General features: G+C 37.5%; 2 protein-coding genes across 5 annotated transcripts in view; one reads left to right on the top strand and one right to left on the bottom strand.

Moving 5' to 3' along the window:
- Nucleotides 1–2,977: 2,977 nt before the first annotated feature.
- On the bottom strand, nucleotides 2,978–4,197 carry LOC123874359 (cytochrome c oxidase assembly protein COX16 homolog, mitochondrial). The gene is made up of 2 exons (XM_045919646.1): nucleotides 3,914–4,197; nucleotides 2,978–3,454 (listed from the first exon to the last, which is right to left on the bottom strand). The coding sequence occupies exons 1-2, from the start codon at nucleotides 4,066–4,068 to the stop codon at nucleotides 3,277–3,279; spliced, it is 333 nt and encodes a 110-aa protein (XP_045775602.1). The 5' UTR covers nucleotides 4,069–4,197; the 3' UTR covers nucleotides 2,978–3,276.
- An 8,026-nt stretch (nucleotides 4,198–12,223) lies between these two features.
- LOC123874357 (tyrosine-protein kinase CSK) overlaps nucleotides 12,224–18,686 on the top strand; it is a 31,225-nt gene continuing 24,762 nt past the window's right edge. The window contains exon 1 of one of the 4 annotated variants that reach the window (XM_045919640.1): nucleotides 12,224–12,375. The gene's annotated coding sequence lies outside the window, so the exon portion shown is untranslated. Of the gene's footprint in view, nucleotides 12,376–16,854; nucleotides 17,420–18,686 lie in introns of those variants that run through there. The other 3 variants (XM_045919642.1, XM_045919641.1, XM_045919643.1) reach the window with 3 other exon arrangements.

Below are 18,686 nucleotides of genomic sequence, written 5' to 3'. Positions count from 1 at the left end.
TTATTAAAGTATTAATGTAGGTAACTATTAAATAGATCTATAATCACAAACAACAATACTCTGTTCTACACTCTTCGAATTTTTGTTTGAATATACATTGCGAAAATGTCGTCCGATTCCTTTTATAGACGTCCCTGATGACGTAAAATCAATATGAGGACAGATGCCGGAGAACTGCGGAGTTTACCACGAAGTTTACCGATTATTTCTTGTCTCTTTTCTTTTGCATAGTTGCACATGAAATAGCAATAAAAATATCTTTCTGGAAAACGAGCTGTGGCCACGATGTTTTCTTTATTGTGACGTCACAGACAACCTCTGTTCACAACAACGTGGCTCTAAAATCGTATTTATTGCGACTTGTTGAAATGAATCATACTTTTTCCCCAAAAACTATACGATTTAAATATAGCTAGGTACCTCTTATACTTAAGTATGGGATGATAGATAGGTAAGATTATTAATTACAGAGCACAGCTAATCAACTAATTTCTAGGGTTCCGTAACCGAAGGATGTCAACGGGACCCTTACTAGCCTCCGTTGTCGGTCCGTTCGTCTGTCAGCAAACTGTACTTATCTCATGAACCGTAAATAGGTAGAGTTGAAATTTTCACAGATATAGGCAGGTACCTAGGTACTTACCTAAGTAGGTACATATTTTCTATTGCCACAAATAATAAAAATCCAAAATGGCTGCCATTGGATCTTGGCCGGTTTTTTCGATATAGGTACCTATGTTACGGGCAACGTGATTAACTGGGAATTATTAATAAGGACCGGCCATTATTAATAATGCCCAAGAGCGATGGGCAAAGTGATTAATTTATCACTTTGACCGGCCATTATTAATAATGCCCGACGGCCCGTGGTCCATGTAATAAGTCAGTGTTTGAGATAGCTTGAATTTATCACTCGGACCGGGCAGTATGAATAATTCCCTACTTGTAGCCGGGTAATGTGATAAATTGGACCGCGGCCGTTGGCAGGAGCGCGTACGTGCGGGGGGAGGGCCTTAGGTTAGGTTACCTCCTCTTCCATTGGCAGAGGAGGCTCGAGTCACCCACTGCTGGTCATAAGATTATCGAAGCTATCCATCCCATCCTTGAGGATTGGACGAAGAGGAAGCATGGGGCACTCACGTTCCACCTTGTACAGGTTCTTACGGGGCCCGGGTGCTTTGGAAGATACCTGTGGAGGGTGGTGCGAAGAGAGCCCACAGAGGAATGCCACCAGTGCGGTAGTGTCTAGAGTGCCTTCCAACTCGAGAGTAGGTCCTCGAGCTGGAAGGCAAGCCCTTGTTTCCGGCGAGCCTTAAACGGTGTTGGGGCCCCTTTTAGTCCCAGAGCTGGGCCTGCCTTAGCGGGCGCCGTTAGCCGGGTCGCAGTTCAATACGTTCGTGTCCCTGTGCCCAGCAACAACGATTGAGACGGTAAGCCGTGGGGTTTTAGCCGATAAGAGTCCGACATAACCACCTCGCCTCCCCGAGCACGGAGAATGGTGGGAAAATCCATGAGGACTTTCCCACGTATAAAAAAAAAGCTTAGGATAGGTTAGGTTCTTTCATTTAATAAACAAAACACTACAGTTCACCTATTTTATTACTTTGCCCAAGATAGGGTGGGCATTATTCATAATGGCCGGGAAAAGTGATTAATCATGCTGTTTTAATCACATTGCCCAATTGAGTCGGGCATTATTAATACAGACCGGCCATTATTAATAGTGCCCGGACTTATCAAATTGCCCGTAACACCTATATACTTATAATTGATATTGACTGTCGATGTTGTAATAATGGACTGTAGCTGTAAGTACTACGACATGTCCCACGGTGGCTCCGAAATCAGTGGTAGACCCAGTAGCTGAGTAAGACCAACCTACCTAGTAGTCAAAGACTACAATTCATTGGTAGGTAGTAGCTGCATCCTCCAACCTACTTATTCTATTTTAGAAACAAAGAGTTCAATCTCTTTGTTTCGAGGTTTCAACAAGAATTTTATTATGTAGGTATTTTCATTATAAATCATTGAACTTTTTGGTGAGATTGTGCCAAAAAGTTTTGTCTCTAAACTTATTTGTGGATTTTCTTTCCACTCTGTCTATCAAATCATTGCCTAAAAAGTAGCTATTATTTACTTTTATTAGGTAACTAGCTGATGCCTGCGACTTTGTTCCCGTGGATATAGGTTTTTAAAAATTCTGTGGGAACTCTTTGATTTTCTGGGATAAAAAGTAACCTTTGTGTTAATACAGCGTATAATTTGCGTGAAACAGTAACAAACATACATACATACATAGCTAAAACTTGCACCTTTATAATATTAGTAGGATAAAGGTCATTTATTACTTTATTATATAAATAAATTAATAAGCACACTTAAACTTGAATTTCTTAATTCTTTGTCATTTTATTGTAACATTCTAACTTCTGTACATTATTATATTACACCTATATAATAAATTAAATACTTAAATTGTATGGTTCATTATTCCATAAAAATGTTATTGCAAGTTAGTACAAAAGTTACCACTTTCATATTGGTTTCGAACTTTAGTCTTCAAATTGTTGCTAAAGGCGCATTTTCACTAGGCGACATGTCGCAGATACTTGTCGTTCGACATTCACGTAGTTGTCTCTGTAAAAGTTGTGGGACAATGTCCCGCGACATATGACTCGTTCTCATTGGCCAGTCGTGATCAGTATGTCGCCCGAGGAAGTAGTGCTGTTCAGTGCAGTGGAACACAAAGCGACACACGTTCTCACCACTCAAAGCCTGCCCGGCGATTGTCGAGGGACACGAAGGTCGCGCGCGTCGACGCTCGCAGACCATCGACTAGCGACAAGTTGCGCGACACGTAAATGTCCCAAGCGACGTCGGACGACGTCGGGCGACATGGCGCGGGACACGTGAATTTCGTGTCGAGCGACAGAGTCGCGCAACAAATGTCCCCTAGTGAAAATGCGGCTTTAAGCATATTTTCGTTAAGAAATATGATTATGGAAGAATGAAGGACTACAGGTACATTATGACTGTTAGCACCAATTCCATAGCCATTCGTCTGAAGATTTCCAAATTCATGGGTTCAGTGACCTTTACTGTAATTTGGTTTATGATGATGGCTGGGAAGGCCCTAGAGTCTAGGCACATAGAAGTGGTTGAGTTTTTCTTCCCAGTAAAAGCGAGCATCATTGAACCATGAACTTTAGACTGTTGGCTGTGGGATTCCTGCTTTTAATAGCTAACAATCTTAGGGAGAGAAAGTAATAATAAAGGCTACTGATTCTGCTCTGTATTCTCCCAGGGTCGAGGCCCTCTCTTGTTTTCCCAGTTATCAATGTCTAGTGTCTTTATTTCGTCATATACTCCTTCAAGAGTAACTTTTTTATCTCTATGGAGACCCAGCTTTTCTGCCTCTTCATTACTCACACCCTTCACCTGTGCAAACTGATACCTGTTAACAAATTTCCACCTATACATGACCATTTTTCCATTTTTATTAATATAAATACAGATTTTAAAAGTTGAAATATAGTGTAGAGGGTACTTAAACCCGACTGCGATGGTCTTATTAAACTCTGAAATATTATAGTAAAATTGTTTTTCTGTCGCTAGGTATATTTTAATGTTGTAATACATTTACATTTATGAAGTCAGAATTTTTCCTCTTTCATTTGACATCCCACTCGATACAATAGCAAAAAAAATTTTTGGAGACCCCCACTTTTGTTCATGTACATACCCACCAACTTACATACATACATAGACTGCTAAAAAAAATTCCTTCATTTTGGCTTTGCCGCAGTCGGGTAAAAAGGGATATGAACATTATTATGATAGTAGCAAGAATACCTAATTAAGTAAGGTATTTTTTTCTATTAATTCATTATATACATATTCATAATTGAATTACCTTATCTGCGTCCATTCTTTGAGAGCTATCGATCCCCCAACCATGAAAATAAGAAAAGGTAAACCATATTTCAGGGACTTGTTTTTCTTATTCATTTTCCATACATTTTGTAAATATTCTAACCGCGATGTTGTTTTGCCTTGTTGCAAGGGCATTTTTGATAGAATATTATTCGAATTACTACAACTGTTTATAATTAGAATACCTACTGTTTATTTTATTTTACTATGATATACCCTGTGGATATACCTATTTGTTTATCAAAATACATAGAGATATTAATGTCAAAATACCTATCATAGAGTAGGATTATATTAGGATACCTATTTTAAAAATAAAAAGGAAAAACAATAAGAAGGTTACAGATACAAACTTGACATTTTTGGACTTCGTCTGTATTGGTGTTAGCTGGCGGGCGTGCTCTGCCTTTTTGGAGTGGTTTTTTTTGTTAAAACCATAGAGATAGTATATAAAACTGACTGGAAAGCGCTCTAAGGGGGTGCCGTGCGTATGTCGGCGAGTGCCGGCACAGATGGGGTCCATACTTTTATAGTTTAACTAATGAAACAGTGGGTTTAAATAAAAAGAGCAAATCAGTATAATCGCCCAAATTTATTATATCACTTCACTAAACACACTAATACAAATCACTCATTGCTTTATTACTATTGTTACTTTGTTACTATTTATATAATTTACACTTGTTTACACAAATGGACATAGTTTCAGCTTACAATGCGTACGATAGAACAATAATCCTAAAAATGAGCTCGCATAGCTTTATATGGCGTTATCCCCACCGAAGGGATTCGGCAGTGGTGGCGGAGTTGCGTTCGGCTGTCAATGGCGCTGGCGTTGATTGGCTGTCATGGCGGCAGTAGGCTATGATTGGCCGTCTTGGCGGTTATCGGCTGTAACAGGCGGTGATTGGCCAGCTTGGCTTGACTCGGATAGTCTGGTTGGCGTTGGCGCGTTGCGATTGGCTGAGGCGGCGTGGCGTTACATTCGGCCGTCCTGAAACAATGAATTGCTCCCGCAATGGGAAAATGCTTGGTTAGCTTTCTGGTAGACAATAGCTCAACAAGGTCTTCGGTTTCAAGTTATTTATCGGAACAGTTAGCACTGTTGGATATAAGAGCCGTAGGCGCTGTGATATGGCTTTAAAGAGTCTGCTCAGGCATGTACAAGCTTCGTAGCCTCGAAACCCCTTAACACTTCGAGTTCTCTTAATGCCTACCAGCTTGGTTACGAAAATGAACCTGAGTAAATGCTATCAGTGTTTACTTCTATTGCAATGCTTGTGGGAACTTGCCACTAAATAACTAAATTCCTTTGTTATAATTAAATGAAATATTAATTTTGTCAGTTACATTATCTAGTTAGCTTTATCCAATCGCTTGCTATCCTTTACCGAGCATTTGCCTTGTTACGCATAACCATCCCGAGTTCGCTAATTTTACATTAATAGTAACATGGCATCGTGACCTAGGTAAATACCAAATTATGGATATCACATTAATTGAGAGTATTGTCAGTAGTCCAAATAATATCAGTTAATAGTTTGTCCAATCATTTTATTCGCAGTTTCGCTAGGACCTGTGGCACAACGCATTTAACATGGTCTGGTTAGTGCTTGGATTGGCTTGACTAGGCACTTGACTCGTGGTAGTATCATGGAGGTCAAAACATACCTAACTATTAATCAGTCGACACTCGGAAACTCTAAAATGTCTACTAGTAAAAGCATTCTTATGCTCACTTTATAAGTTTACTAGGATGTCCAAATAAGGCAAATTATGTATAATATTCTACGAAACTGATCGTTTTCGGCTGATAACAAATTTTGCAAAAGCATCTGTAATAATCAAATTGTACCTACACTACTGATGAGCGATATCCTATCGCTGTCTTACAAAATGGTTTTACAAAATGTGGTCAGTATGAACTCTACAAAATTCTAATCCAATGCCATTGGTCTGTGATCTAAACTGCAATCTTATCTACTTTAAAACCAAGACGAAACAAAAGAACATTATTTAATTTATAAATTATTATCGTTTTCAGTTGTACTGTTTTTCCACGTTTTACTTTAGAGACATTTTTGAAAGAAAAACCGTCAACAGACTGGCTTGTAGAAAGGAAAATAGCTTGTAAATAGCTTCTCGTGAAGCTGTGAATGCTATTACTCTGACTTGAAAAGGAATCTCACTTAAATCCTTGCAGGGAGATCTCTCAACGAGCAACGAGATGAAAGTACTCCTATCGAAAGTAAAACTTGGCTTTCGAAAGTAAAAATTGGCTACCGAAAGTAAAACTTGGCTATTGAAAGTAAAACTTGGCTACCGAAAGTAAAACTTGGCTACCGAAAGTAAAACTTGGCTACCGAAAGTAAAACTTGGCTACCGAAAGTAAAACTTGGCTACCGAAAGTAAAACTTGGCTACCGAAAGTAAAACTTGGCTACCGAAAGTAAAACTTGGCTACCGAAAGTAAAACTTGGCTACCGAAAGTAAAACTTGGCTACCGAAAGTAAAACTTGGCTACCGAAAGTAAAACTTGGCTACCGAAAGTAAAACTTGGCTACCGAAAGTAAGACTTGGCTGCAGAAAGTAAGACTTGGCTGCAGAAAGTAAGACTTGGCTGCAGAAAGTAAGACTTGGCTGCAGAAAGTAAGACTTGGCTGCAGAAAGTAAGACTTGGCTGCAGAAAGTAAGTCTTGGCTGCAGAAAGTAAGACTTGGCTACTGTCTTCACTTCGGCATCTATGTAATTCCGAAAACAGTTCACGATTGAATTTAGGTAATACAGGATCATCAGTCAAATAACAGCTTTCTATTCCATTCCTATTCCCTACTATGTAAGCTACATAACCAGGCAGGCATACTAACACCAACTGAACTCAAGATATTATGTAAAACGTCAGTCTAGTCGGCTTAGTGAAAATTCTTACGGTACGTCCGGTCCACCTGACTAACAATGAACGGCACAAAGCTATATCATGGTTATAATTAAAAGTGCCACTTGACTTTTCTACTTACATTATGATTGGACCGACAATCTTAAGGTAGAATGATGAAATTGACTCGATTGAAAGCTTGTTGGCAAAAGTACGTAACATACATGCTGCCTACAAGCACTACTTTTTTTCTAAAATGACAAAAGCATTATCAAAATCATAAGGATATCTAACTGGTAATAGTTATTATTACGTTTCCTCCAAGTGCCCAATTCTGCCTACATTACACTACCTATTTGTATTTACTCATACGCTGTGCCACTGGCTTGTATTTTATACGAGACAGTTCCAAAGCCGTGAGTAAGATCTACTTACTATGCTCTCAATCATTCAAAGAATGTGATTTAAACTACAAGTTACAACACGTACAGACTTCATAAACACTAACTTTTAGTAAAAATAAAAGAACAGTCATACCATACAGCATAAACGCTTAACAGCGCTTATGTCACCCCAAATAGGCAACAATGCGGCGGCTTATAGATACCCATTGGCTGCAACCCTGCATCGTTAGCGCGCCACGATGTGGTGCCTCGCAGTGACGCGCTCGGCATCAGGCACACAGCACACAGCAAAGCATCAGTGGTGACCATCGTAGGCGATGACGTTTGCACTTCACGAACTCACCAAAAATTCCGAGAAAAGAAAGATAAACACAATATTATTGTTTGACTACAAGTAGCTCCCAGTCGATTTATAAAGTACGTCTGCCCCAATTATGAAGATCTATATTCATTTTACATAACAATCATATAACCACATGAAAATCAATTTCACAAGAAACTCAAAAGTGAACATCATAAAACAATTCGATTTTACATTCAAATTGCGATCGCCATGCTATATGCAAAACTGGGTTTGAGCACACTGAAAGTGTTCATCAACCGATTCTGACGTAAATGATATTATTGTACCCTTAAAAATAATTTACAGGTACCCCACACGTACCCCGTGTTGTCTGTATGACTGCAGCGGGAATATCACCGACGACGCGAAAAAAATAACCTTAAAGGTTTATAGAACCTTATACTATAACTGAGCCTTGTGCAAATAAAAACACTAATAGCGTCAAAGCTTGTTTCTTGAAAACTTCTGGTTGAAATTTGCGGGTAGTCTGAGAACTATTGTTACCATCCGATATACTAGATCTTTTTTTTTTTTTAATTAATTCCTGATCAGTATGTATTTGTGTCAGTTCATAACCACTCAACAATTTTAACCGATTTTGATAAATGATACGTCATTCGTTTTGATGGCGTGTGTGTCAATGGATATATAAAATTCTTTAAACAATCAATGTGGTGGATTTTATACGATTTAATGTAAGAGCCGAAAAATATGCAGCGCAAACTGCAGTCGGGAGTTTTTATTTTTTATTATTTAACTTATTGAATTACTTGTTAACTTTTTCGTACCGGTAGCACTTGGTCATAATTTCCACATACTGGAAAGCACTACTACTAACCCACTAAGTACGTTTTCTAGAATTAAACTGCGAATTCAAATTGCGGGTATCTCGGCGAGATGCAACGTGAAAAGTGGATGGTTGAGCGGGTTTTTACCTGATTCGATAAAAAGTTGACTAAATCAATCGGTTGCAATTTTAGCATTAGTATTCACCGCCATTATTTTATCAGTTATATATATACAATACGTGTATTTTTGTTAGGAAAACTATAAATAAAACAATACACACAAATATCACATTTACAAAAATTAAAACTAAAACTCGTCGAGCTAGTTACCTTGCCTTACCCAAAACTAGAACAATTTATGGCAGAAAAACCCTTACCTATGAAGGAGCTAAACTGTACATCAAAATACCTGCACACATAAAAAAATGTACACTCATTCAATCCATTTAAAACTGAATTAGCTGCTCACACTATGAGTAATGCGAATTACTTCAACAAATGCGCTGAATGAGTACTTAATTAAATGGCGAATATTGTAAACTTTATTTTCTTAGAATTAAGTTCTTATGTAAATGACTTTTTTGTTTTTATGAGAATTAAACATCTTTAAACCTAAACCTTTATTTGACGGTCAGATATGCCACAAATTATAGTTATATTTATCATCAGCTATCACTCAAACCATTCACTATCCGCGAGCGAATAATGACCACCTATCATAACCCGCGTGCTCTAATACTAATTTCATAACCTCAAACAGGGTGTTAGCAATATTAACCTTTCACGGTCATCTCATCAGTAGAGGTTACAAACACGATCAACCTCATTACACTATGCATCAATATCATTAAAAACGGGATTATTTGAAATGGAATAATGGATGGATCATACCTCAGTTATTACGCGTAGAAGTTGAGGGTAGGTTGCCATCGGGCGTAGAAACCATGCACGCTGCAGATGAATGTACCTCCGGTTCAAAACTCTTCTAAGGACCTTCCGGGCCCCAGAAGTGGACGATCTTCATTGTCGCTTGATTTTTACACGATGATTCGTTTCATCCTTGCGGATGAACAAAGTAGATGGCATGTCTTTGCCGACTCGTTAATTGGCGCGATTATGCATCATAACTTTCTTTATTAATCCCACTTCTGAGATGAAACAGTGGGTTTAAATAAAAAGAGCAAATCAGTATAATCGCCCAAATTTATTATATCACTTCACTAAACACACTAATACAAATCACTCATTGCTTTATTACTATTGTTACTTTGTTACTATTTATATAATTTACACTTGTTTACACAAATGGACATAGTTTCAGCTTACAATGCGTACGATAGAACAATAATCCTAAAAATGAGCTCGCATAGCTTTATATGGCGTTATCCCCACCGAAGGGATTCGGCAGTGGTGGCGGAGTTGCGTTCGGCTGTCAATGGCGCTGGCGTTGATTGGCTGTCATGGCGGCAGTAGGCTATGATTGGCCGTCTTGGCGGTTATCGGCTGTAACAGGCGGTGATTGGCCAGCTTGGCTTGACTCGGATAGTCTGGTTGGCGTTGGCGCGTTGCGATTGGCTGAGGCGGCGTGGCGTTACATTAACTTGTTACAAATAACTACAAACTTGACATTGGCTAATCTTTTGTAAAGCCAGACGAGAGAGAGAGAAAAAAAACTTGACATTGGCTAATCTATGTAAAGCATAAAGCTATTATAAGACTAGAGGGGGTCATAGGTTGTTGCCGCTCTTGTACATCCATGTGTCAACTAGGTATTGTTATCTCCGTCTATTTCAGGGAACCTCCGTTCGGGTGAAAGCGATAGCTCATATAAGTCTGGCAACAACGCACTGTATGTGTAACTGGTGACAGTTACATGACACCATCGGAAGACAAAACATTGGAATTTGATTTAGTGTTTTTATAAAATTTTAAATATCACATAAATCTGGTTTAAAATAAAAATAAAATCAAAAAACCAAATGTGTGACGCTGTGTTTTGTGCCTCCAGATATAAGAAAGGAGGCGTCCAAGTTCCTGAATTGCCTTTTCATAGGTAAGTCTTTAATAACTATTTCATCGATACCAACCGTAATTTTTATTCCGAAAATCGCTAAAAATTAAAGATTTACATGTTATAAGTGTAATTATCTCGTGTAATACTGACAAAAACCACGTTTTATAGCGTAATCTAATATTAATTTATGCATTATTTTAGGCTTCATTTTTAGTGATGTGTACACACTTTATCGATAAAATCAAATTTTGTCTTTTATCGTTTTAATAACATTTGCATACTTTTGTAGATTTCCAAAATGTCCTGAGTTTAGAACTGCGTGGATCAGGGCCATAAAACGAAAAAACTGGGAGCCAAAGGAATATTCTCGTCTATGCTCCAAACATTTCGAAGAGTCTTGTTATACATATTTCTGGTTTAAAAATAAATAAATTGAAATCAGATGCAATATCAACTATATTTGAAGGATATCTTATATACCATCAACCAGTAAGCACTAAGTACTTTCAAATTGTATGTAGGTACCTATCTACTAATAAATATATAGTAATATTACACATTTCTTTATTTGACAATAGTTAAACAAAAAGGGACCAACAATTATTTTTCAGGATTGAGGTACAAGTGAGTTTAAATAATTTCTCATGTTTTACTGATGTTTTCTTAAATTTTATTATCATCGTAAGGAATTTTGCATTTTTAACTAGTAACAGCAAGACATAAATAAATTCATTTAATTTCAGGTTATACAAAAACGAAAACCACTTCGAGAGCTGTCTAATAATAAAACAAAAGGAAGGTTTTGAACATTTTCCTCAGTCAGTTTTCAATGTCTAGTAATATATACAAATAATACGTAATAAATTGATTTAAATTATTTGAAAAGTGTTTCATTTTACTTTTGTTTTTACTGAATATATAATCGTCCGCGTGGATTTAGGTTTTTAAAAATCCCGTGAGTAATCTTTAATTTTCTGAAGTAAAAAGTTGTCAATTTCCAGAACGTAAGCTATCTCTGTACATACAAATCGGTACAACGGATGGGCTTTTAAGAATCCCATGGGAACTCTTTGATTTTTTCGGGATAAAAGTAGCCTATGCCCACTCTTAGAGTGTAAACTAACTCTGTACCAAATTTCATCAAAATCGGTTAAACTACTGGGCCGTGAAAAGCTAACAGACAGACTGAGATACACTTTCGTATTTATAATATTAGTATGGATAAGTATATATTGCACGTAGTCCGTCGTAGTAACATAGAAAATTAATTTTGATGTGGTATCGATATACCCAAATTCGCCGTCCCAGCCCTAGATGGTGCACACAGTGACAAAATGACTTACGCACACAAAAATAATTGACACGCATTTTCAGTTTATTATCGGTCCATAGTTATAATACGTCCATGATGTAAAGCCAGAGGGGGAAAAAAAAAGGTTATTGATCTCATTAGTCTGTGGTTATAGACCACAGATTCACTATAATACTTGACAGACTTCTTTTTCTACATTTTTTTCGAATTGGTTTTACGACTCTGGGTTCTAGCCCTAGTCGCCTAGCCCTTTGGAGTAAAACGTAGACAGTGATGATTAGTGGATGATCCCACTACCAATCCACAAACCAAAACTTTTTAATCTCAGAACCAACTCAGAACAGCTATCTATGTGCAATACCAAGTGATCCGTGATCAAAGGGTCCAATCCATGTCCAATCAATCCTTCAGTGGGATGCCGGATGGGGCCAAGCCATAGGGCCAAGCTTGCTCAAGGTATTATAAAACGAAGATTATTTACCAAGGAAATCATAGATCCATAGACCAAGTAATGAGGATCCATCGACCATCATCCATCACATCTCTATGGGATCCATAAATAAATTTATAAAATGGCGGATATCTGCAAGTGACGTATGTGTTGTGTTTATGATTATGGATGATTTTTCTAAAGTGCTGTGAATAAATAATGAACTAAGAACTTTTCAGAAAGATAGTTTTTGAATTATTGCTTCCAGTAATTCCTGGTAAGTACGTTTTACTGCTATTGCCTATTTTTAGTTACTGTAACTGCTTGCGCTGCTGAAGGCAATGTTGAATTTGTAGGCGGACGACTTCTAAGTTCTTACCTATTGCGTTTGTGGAAATAGGCTGTAAGAATGGAAAGTCCATGGGATGCGGGATGCATTATAGTTTGTAATTAATTATAATATAGAATTGGAAAGTTACAATTTACAGTTTCTTGGTTGTATTATTTGTAATGGCACCTTAGTATTGAAGGTGGTTATGAATCGATCCCATACTGAGGGACAAAACTCAAATAAATGGATTATTAATATCCTACTGTAGAATTGATTTCACCAGTTATGAATTTATTTGTGAAAAAGAGCACCATACACATCTTTCAAATTGGAAGTTACAACCTATACAGGGGTCCCTTTTTCAATTACCTACTTTAGTAAGTACTTCAAGTACCTATTCATGATCTTTCCCGCCTTCTAACTAAGCTGTGAGCTTATGCTAGATAGAAATAATAGGTCAAAGGTACCATTAGATGAGTGGATACATGCAATTCGGCGAGGTGGAAACTAATAACGTTCACCATGATTGACCTGTTGACCTTTTCAATCTTTTAACCCTATATGGCCAGGGATTCGATAATGGTCCAAAAGTAATTGATTACTTTTAATATGCACTGATCACAAGTTGTTGTATTAATCCTAATTATAATAGCACTTGTGAGTAACAATCTTATTTGAAGCACAGCACAGTTAGGGCTAGTCAGGCATGTTTGGCTTTGATGCTGAGTGCTATGGAATAAATTATAACTAAGTAAGAATAGTAAAAGATTTTCTCATGATTTTAATACGTTTTGTCTAAAACATTGACTGCACTGCTTTTACTATATCATGGGAATGAAAGTATGAATGAGACTATTGTGCGTCTTTTACTTGCTAATAATGTTGCTGCATCATGCATTTTAACCCCCCAGGCAAATGATAAAGGCATAATATGCTGCTCAGTAGCTCTGAAAAGGAATCTATTTGCTTAGACCCATTTAAAGTATCTTAATAATGCTTTTAGGCATTTGACTTTTCAACCATTTTATATTATATGCTAACTAATACCTGCCACTTGAACCATGTGGATTTAGTTTTTAGAATCCTGTGGAAACTTAAATATGATTGTCTAGGATAAAAAGTGAAATAGGTAACTCTTCATGTCTTTAACTATACCCATGCAAAAAGCACTTTAATCCGTTGCAAGAAAAACCAATAAACCAACAAACAAATATACACTTCCACATTTATAATGGGTAGTGATTGATTTAATTCTATTTGTTGAAAGAATTTTACCTAATAGGGCAATAAACATAAATGATTTTCAATCAAACAAGAATATAGCTTTATATTCCCTAATCCGCACTTGACCAGTGTGTTGGACCATAGCCAAACCCCTTCTTATTCTGAGAGGAGACCCATGCTCAGTAGTGGGCTGGTAATGGCTTGATCATGATGATAATGATTTTCCCTAAAACAATAAACTCATGTGACACTCATTCAGTATTGATCACTGAGTTAGTGAATCACCCTGGAGACCTGCTAATTGATACAGCAAACAATCGTTATTACAATCTTGATTGTTGTGATTGACCGAATTTATGATACTCTTGTTACAACAATACATTGTAGCCAATAGTGAGAGAGCGGTGGCCAATCAGAGGAGATTGTGATTGTCACAATGTAACTGTCAAACTATGGCAGTATGACTCCTGGACAGCAGGTAACTAATGCCCCATCTCGCCACTTGTCCAAATATGTGAAAACGCACCTTTAATATTTTATGGTCCCTGAATGAGTAAATATTTATAATCATAGTTATGATTATTTAGTAAATACTTAATACAAAATAATTTACTAAGCGCAAGGGTAAAGAAAGGTATATTTTACTATGTACACATACTACAGTTACTGCAGCTGCACTTTCATGGTCTTGAAGAAGGCTAAAGAATATATCAGTGAAAAAAAGTGTGTGTACCAAAGACTTTTATTTCTTTTTGTAGGTTGAAATAATGTACTTAGTTACATGAATCTGTAATATTCTAAGAAAATTTAATGCTTAAAGGTCTCATACAGTAGTTGTTCTGTCTTAAATGGCTTCGGATGTTCTAACAAGTTGGCTGCATAAATAGGTTACAACTTAAAATCGTCGGCTGCCTCCAGGACCAGAGCCAAATAACAGAAGGCATTCCGTCATTTCACTTTTAAATAAACAATGCCGACCGCCTAGTTTGACAGCTATGGGCGACGATTGCAATCATCTAGTTAGGCGATATTGTCGAAGTATTGGTAAAATGCAGTTGCAGCAAGATAAAATAAATTCATCCAATCACAATAATTGCGATCGTAGCACAACGTAAAGAAATGACTGACTGATATTTTACAGCAAGCAGCACATAGTTACTGTTTTTATTATTGATCAATTTTATCCAAAACGATAGATTGGAACGACATGCAGTCAGATGTACCTACGACCGTCCTAAGTTGGAATGTCTGTAGATGCTGTTATATAAGGCCATGCGTGTTGACGGACGGTCCGGAGCGACGGCTGCGCGTCCGATGACATCATCGGCGTCGCCGTCTTCAGTCGCCGTGACTGTTTGCGCACCTAATTTAATGAGCACATATTTTGCTACCACACAGTAATTATTCGACCACATTTCAAAAATTTCCGTGGCTTTGTACACGCTCAAGTATTAGCAGTTATAGTTTCAGTATGTCACTCAGTAATCCGTGTTCAAACACTGTGGAAAACAGACGAACCTGACCTTGCAATGCCTTCTGGAATAAGTTTTTATATGAGCGAGTTTAAAGTTGAAAACCGCGTTAAAATCTCGAACTATTATAAGCTGCTAGAAGTACCAAAAACAACCATTATATGTATTTTATTCCTACTGGAAAAATATATATAAATAAGGAAATATCTAAAATCATTTAAATTTTTTGGTAAAGGAGTGCACAAAAGTTGCTGAAACTGCGTACCGGACTGTCTTACGTACCGAGCAGATATTCTTACTATGTGCTTTCCTACTATCTGGATTTGTTTCAGATCAATTTTTTGTGGCATAGTATAGCGTCTAAAGTCATCAATAAATAATCAGTAGGTTAATTGATTACCTGGTTACAACAATGGCATTAATTAGTATTGTAAAGCCGTGTTGTTTGAATGGAGGGCACTGCAGTCGCATTCGCTTCGTGGAGTCGGTCACGGCACAGGGCAGCGCGACATGAACACTACTGTACGCCGGATTCCTCTCACGCTCCAGTTGTCACAAATACCACTAATTGTATTGCGTTTTTACCCCGCGCGGATGTACAAACTTATTGTTATGCTAACACGACTGCATTTTTGCTGCTGATCTAAAAACTTATTTGGACTTACCCCGCATAGAGATGTTATAAATTTCGGGAATATGCTCCTACTAGAACGATGTAGACTACCTATTCATCTCCTCCGACTGTTTTCTTTTTTGGGGTCTTCAATCCCTGTATCACTTCGACCGTCTTGGATACATTGTGATCGCCACCAATTATAAATTTTCATGCTTATGGCCGCCAGGTACAGCATCACCTTTCTGACTAGAGTTAGAGTAGCTTCCCCAGTATAACCAATTTGTTTTCCAGGTGGATGCTACGCTTATGCATTAGGGCGGGCAGTAGCAGATAATGAGCATCAGAGTCTCATCAGACTTCTGGTACAGTCTGCAGATATCAGTGCCCTAGAGTTTAATATTATACATGTATCTATTAAGGCCACAGTGCCTTGTTTAAAGTCCATCGACTGTTGTGAAGACCTGAATTTAAAATTCTAAATGTTAGCATATCAGTGTATTATGTATTTGGCATACATCGATGCCAGTATAACGACGTTCTCATTTCTCTGATGTTCAATCCGAATAAAACTCGAGGGAGCCCTTTGAGCTGATGAAATAAGTCCTACCTTCTCAATATACTAGTAATAGCCTTACCTTATTTGTGATAGATACCTAGGTACCTATCTACATTCCTAAATTATCGATTTGAAGTAAATATTATCGCAACAAAGAAATATTTAATTTACACTTGATAAACGATAAGCAATAAAGCAATATTCAATTTTTAGAATGATTAAGCAAAGATTTCACAGTAATCAGAAATAAATTGCTTACAGAAGGAAATTAACTTGTGTAATAACATTAATTAGGAAACTTAACCAGGAAAGTTGATCAGGCGTACCAAACTACGAACGTAAGGCTCGGACAGATGCAACGCGCGACGATGTAATATCTAACGCGGTTTCTAGAAGTGAGGAAGTTACAAAGGATCTTTGTGAAGGCGCGCGCGTAGGAGCCGAGTTATTGCGGTCTGTATCGCCACAGTTTTACGATGTAGGTACAACTGTGGTATCGCGCTCTGCGGTGCAGTGACTGCTTCATACACCTTCTTGTATTACAAACTGTACACGCTCATTGCGACTTCTGTCGTGCTGATGCAGTCGCGCTTAGTGTCGTCCAGGCTTCGCACAGCAGTCAGGAGGCCCCTCCGACACCGACAGTTACAGTATGCCGACAGCCCACAGTTAGTGATTGACGATCACTTCGGGCGCACGTTGTGCTCGTAGCGAAAATTTCATGGCCATCGCAATAATTGCGAGGCTCCGTCGACTTCCGCGGCTCCACTTGTCACGCTGTCGATGTAAATAAACAAAGGAACCTCCCGCACGCTGTTGACTCACTAGTCAACTAGTGACTCCTGAACATTGTCAAGTGCGTAAACATAGCATGGATCTGTATAATTTTTATTCGGATTCTTAACTAGTATTGTTTTGTTAACGCTTACCTAAACTCATTTACCTACGTATTTGTGTCCTTATTCATTGCAAAGCAGTGTATAATATTTATTATTGTGTATTTACTTAAAACATTACTCATGCTACGCGGCTGACGTTGTGTTTGTGGTGTCTTCATTAATTAATCTGCTTGTGCAACTCAGGATTTCTTTAAAGGACTTAATCTTCACTTGCTGGTATGCAGTAATACATTTTTCTTTATGTTACTTAGCACTATTTCACTGTTCACTATGCAAAATTGTCTATTTTTGGCATGAATCAATACTCTTGTTTTAAAGTTAAAACGATGCACGCTCCGCCTGCTTAAAATAAACCATATGGCTGTCTGGTTAACTGGTCTAGAGTCTAGGTTTATTTAAGTAAATATGATTAATTTATTTTGATACATAACATATTACTAGAACACTGAGAAAAAAAAAATTGCATTAGGTTTAACTGTTCGTATATTTCAAGTGATTTGGTATTTTAATATTACGCCACGGAACAAAATTCTTTATAGAAATATTTCGGTGAATTTTGAAGGTACAACTCCCACCCTATCGAACAACTTTTCATAAATTATTACAATAATACTCCTACTTACGTATGATTTGTTTAGCGTTCCCCGTCCATTACTTCCCCCCTTAAAGCCCCCTTTCCTTTCCCTAACTATGTTAATTCACATGAGTAACAAACAGCGTGTAGCTAGAAGAAACAACATTAATCACGAAAGCAATAATAATATTCCTGATTTAATTGAATTGATAAGGGAAAAGGAATGTCAATTAAAACGATGTTATGGTAAATTTAGCAAACCCTCAAGTTTTATATTTAAAGCATCAAACTTATAGAATGGGCATTTACATCGTGCTCTTCTTGAAAAGTGGCGAGTTACCACGCTATCTTGGCGATAGATTTAGTACAATAACGTTATGTTTGGAGCCTTAAAAATTAGGATAGGTGTCTACCTACTTTGTACTCGTACGTCTATTATACAGAACGAACTTGTCCAGGTTATTACTTATTACATAGGCTATCGACAACATACTTAACTACGGTATACGTCTCATTCCCTGATATGATGATGATTTCATTATTAAACGACAACGCTTATGAAAAAAAGTACTTAGCCATAATATAGTGCTCTGGTCACTAAATCTGTACACCAAAGGTTGCCTCTAACAGCCCGGCTAGCATGGGCAGTAGATAAAAATTATATCCCCGATTATATCCACTGATTTCTATGACAACGGTGGATATAATCGGGGAATTTTTATCTATTGCCCATGCTAGCCGGGCAGATTGCTATAGCACCTTTAGCCGCCTTTGCACCATCTAGTATAGTGTCTTCTAATGTTTTCTGTATTGTTTGTATGTGTAATAAAGTTTTCTAAATAAAAATAAATAAATAGTTACTCGGGTTCGTTGTTCCCGTCATTAATCTCATAAGATTTAGAATATACGAGATAAT

The sequence above is a fragment of the Maniola jurtina genome, chromosome 18 (assembly GCF_905333055.1).
Source record: "Maniola jurtina chromosome 18, ilManJurt1.1, whole genome shotgun sequence".
Taxonomy (NCBI): domain Eukaryota; kingdom Metazoa; phylum Arthropoda; class Insecta; order Lepidoptera; family Nymphalidae; genus Maniola; species Maniola jurtina.
This window is presented reverse-complemented; position numbering and strand designations above follow the sequence as displayed.

What these genes read in the sequence shown, in the direction of transcription:
- LOC123874359 (XM_045919646.1), bottom strand. Translation starts at nt 4,068, where the DNA reads ATGCCCTTGCAACAAGGCAAAACAACATCGCGGTTAGAATATTTACAA. An exon ending in AAAGAATGGACGCAGATAAG is followed by an intron (nt 3,455 to 3,913) that starts GTAATTCAATTA and finishes ATTTGTTAACAG; the next exon opens with GTATCAGTTTGCACAGGTGA.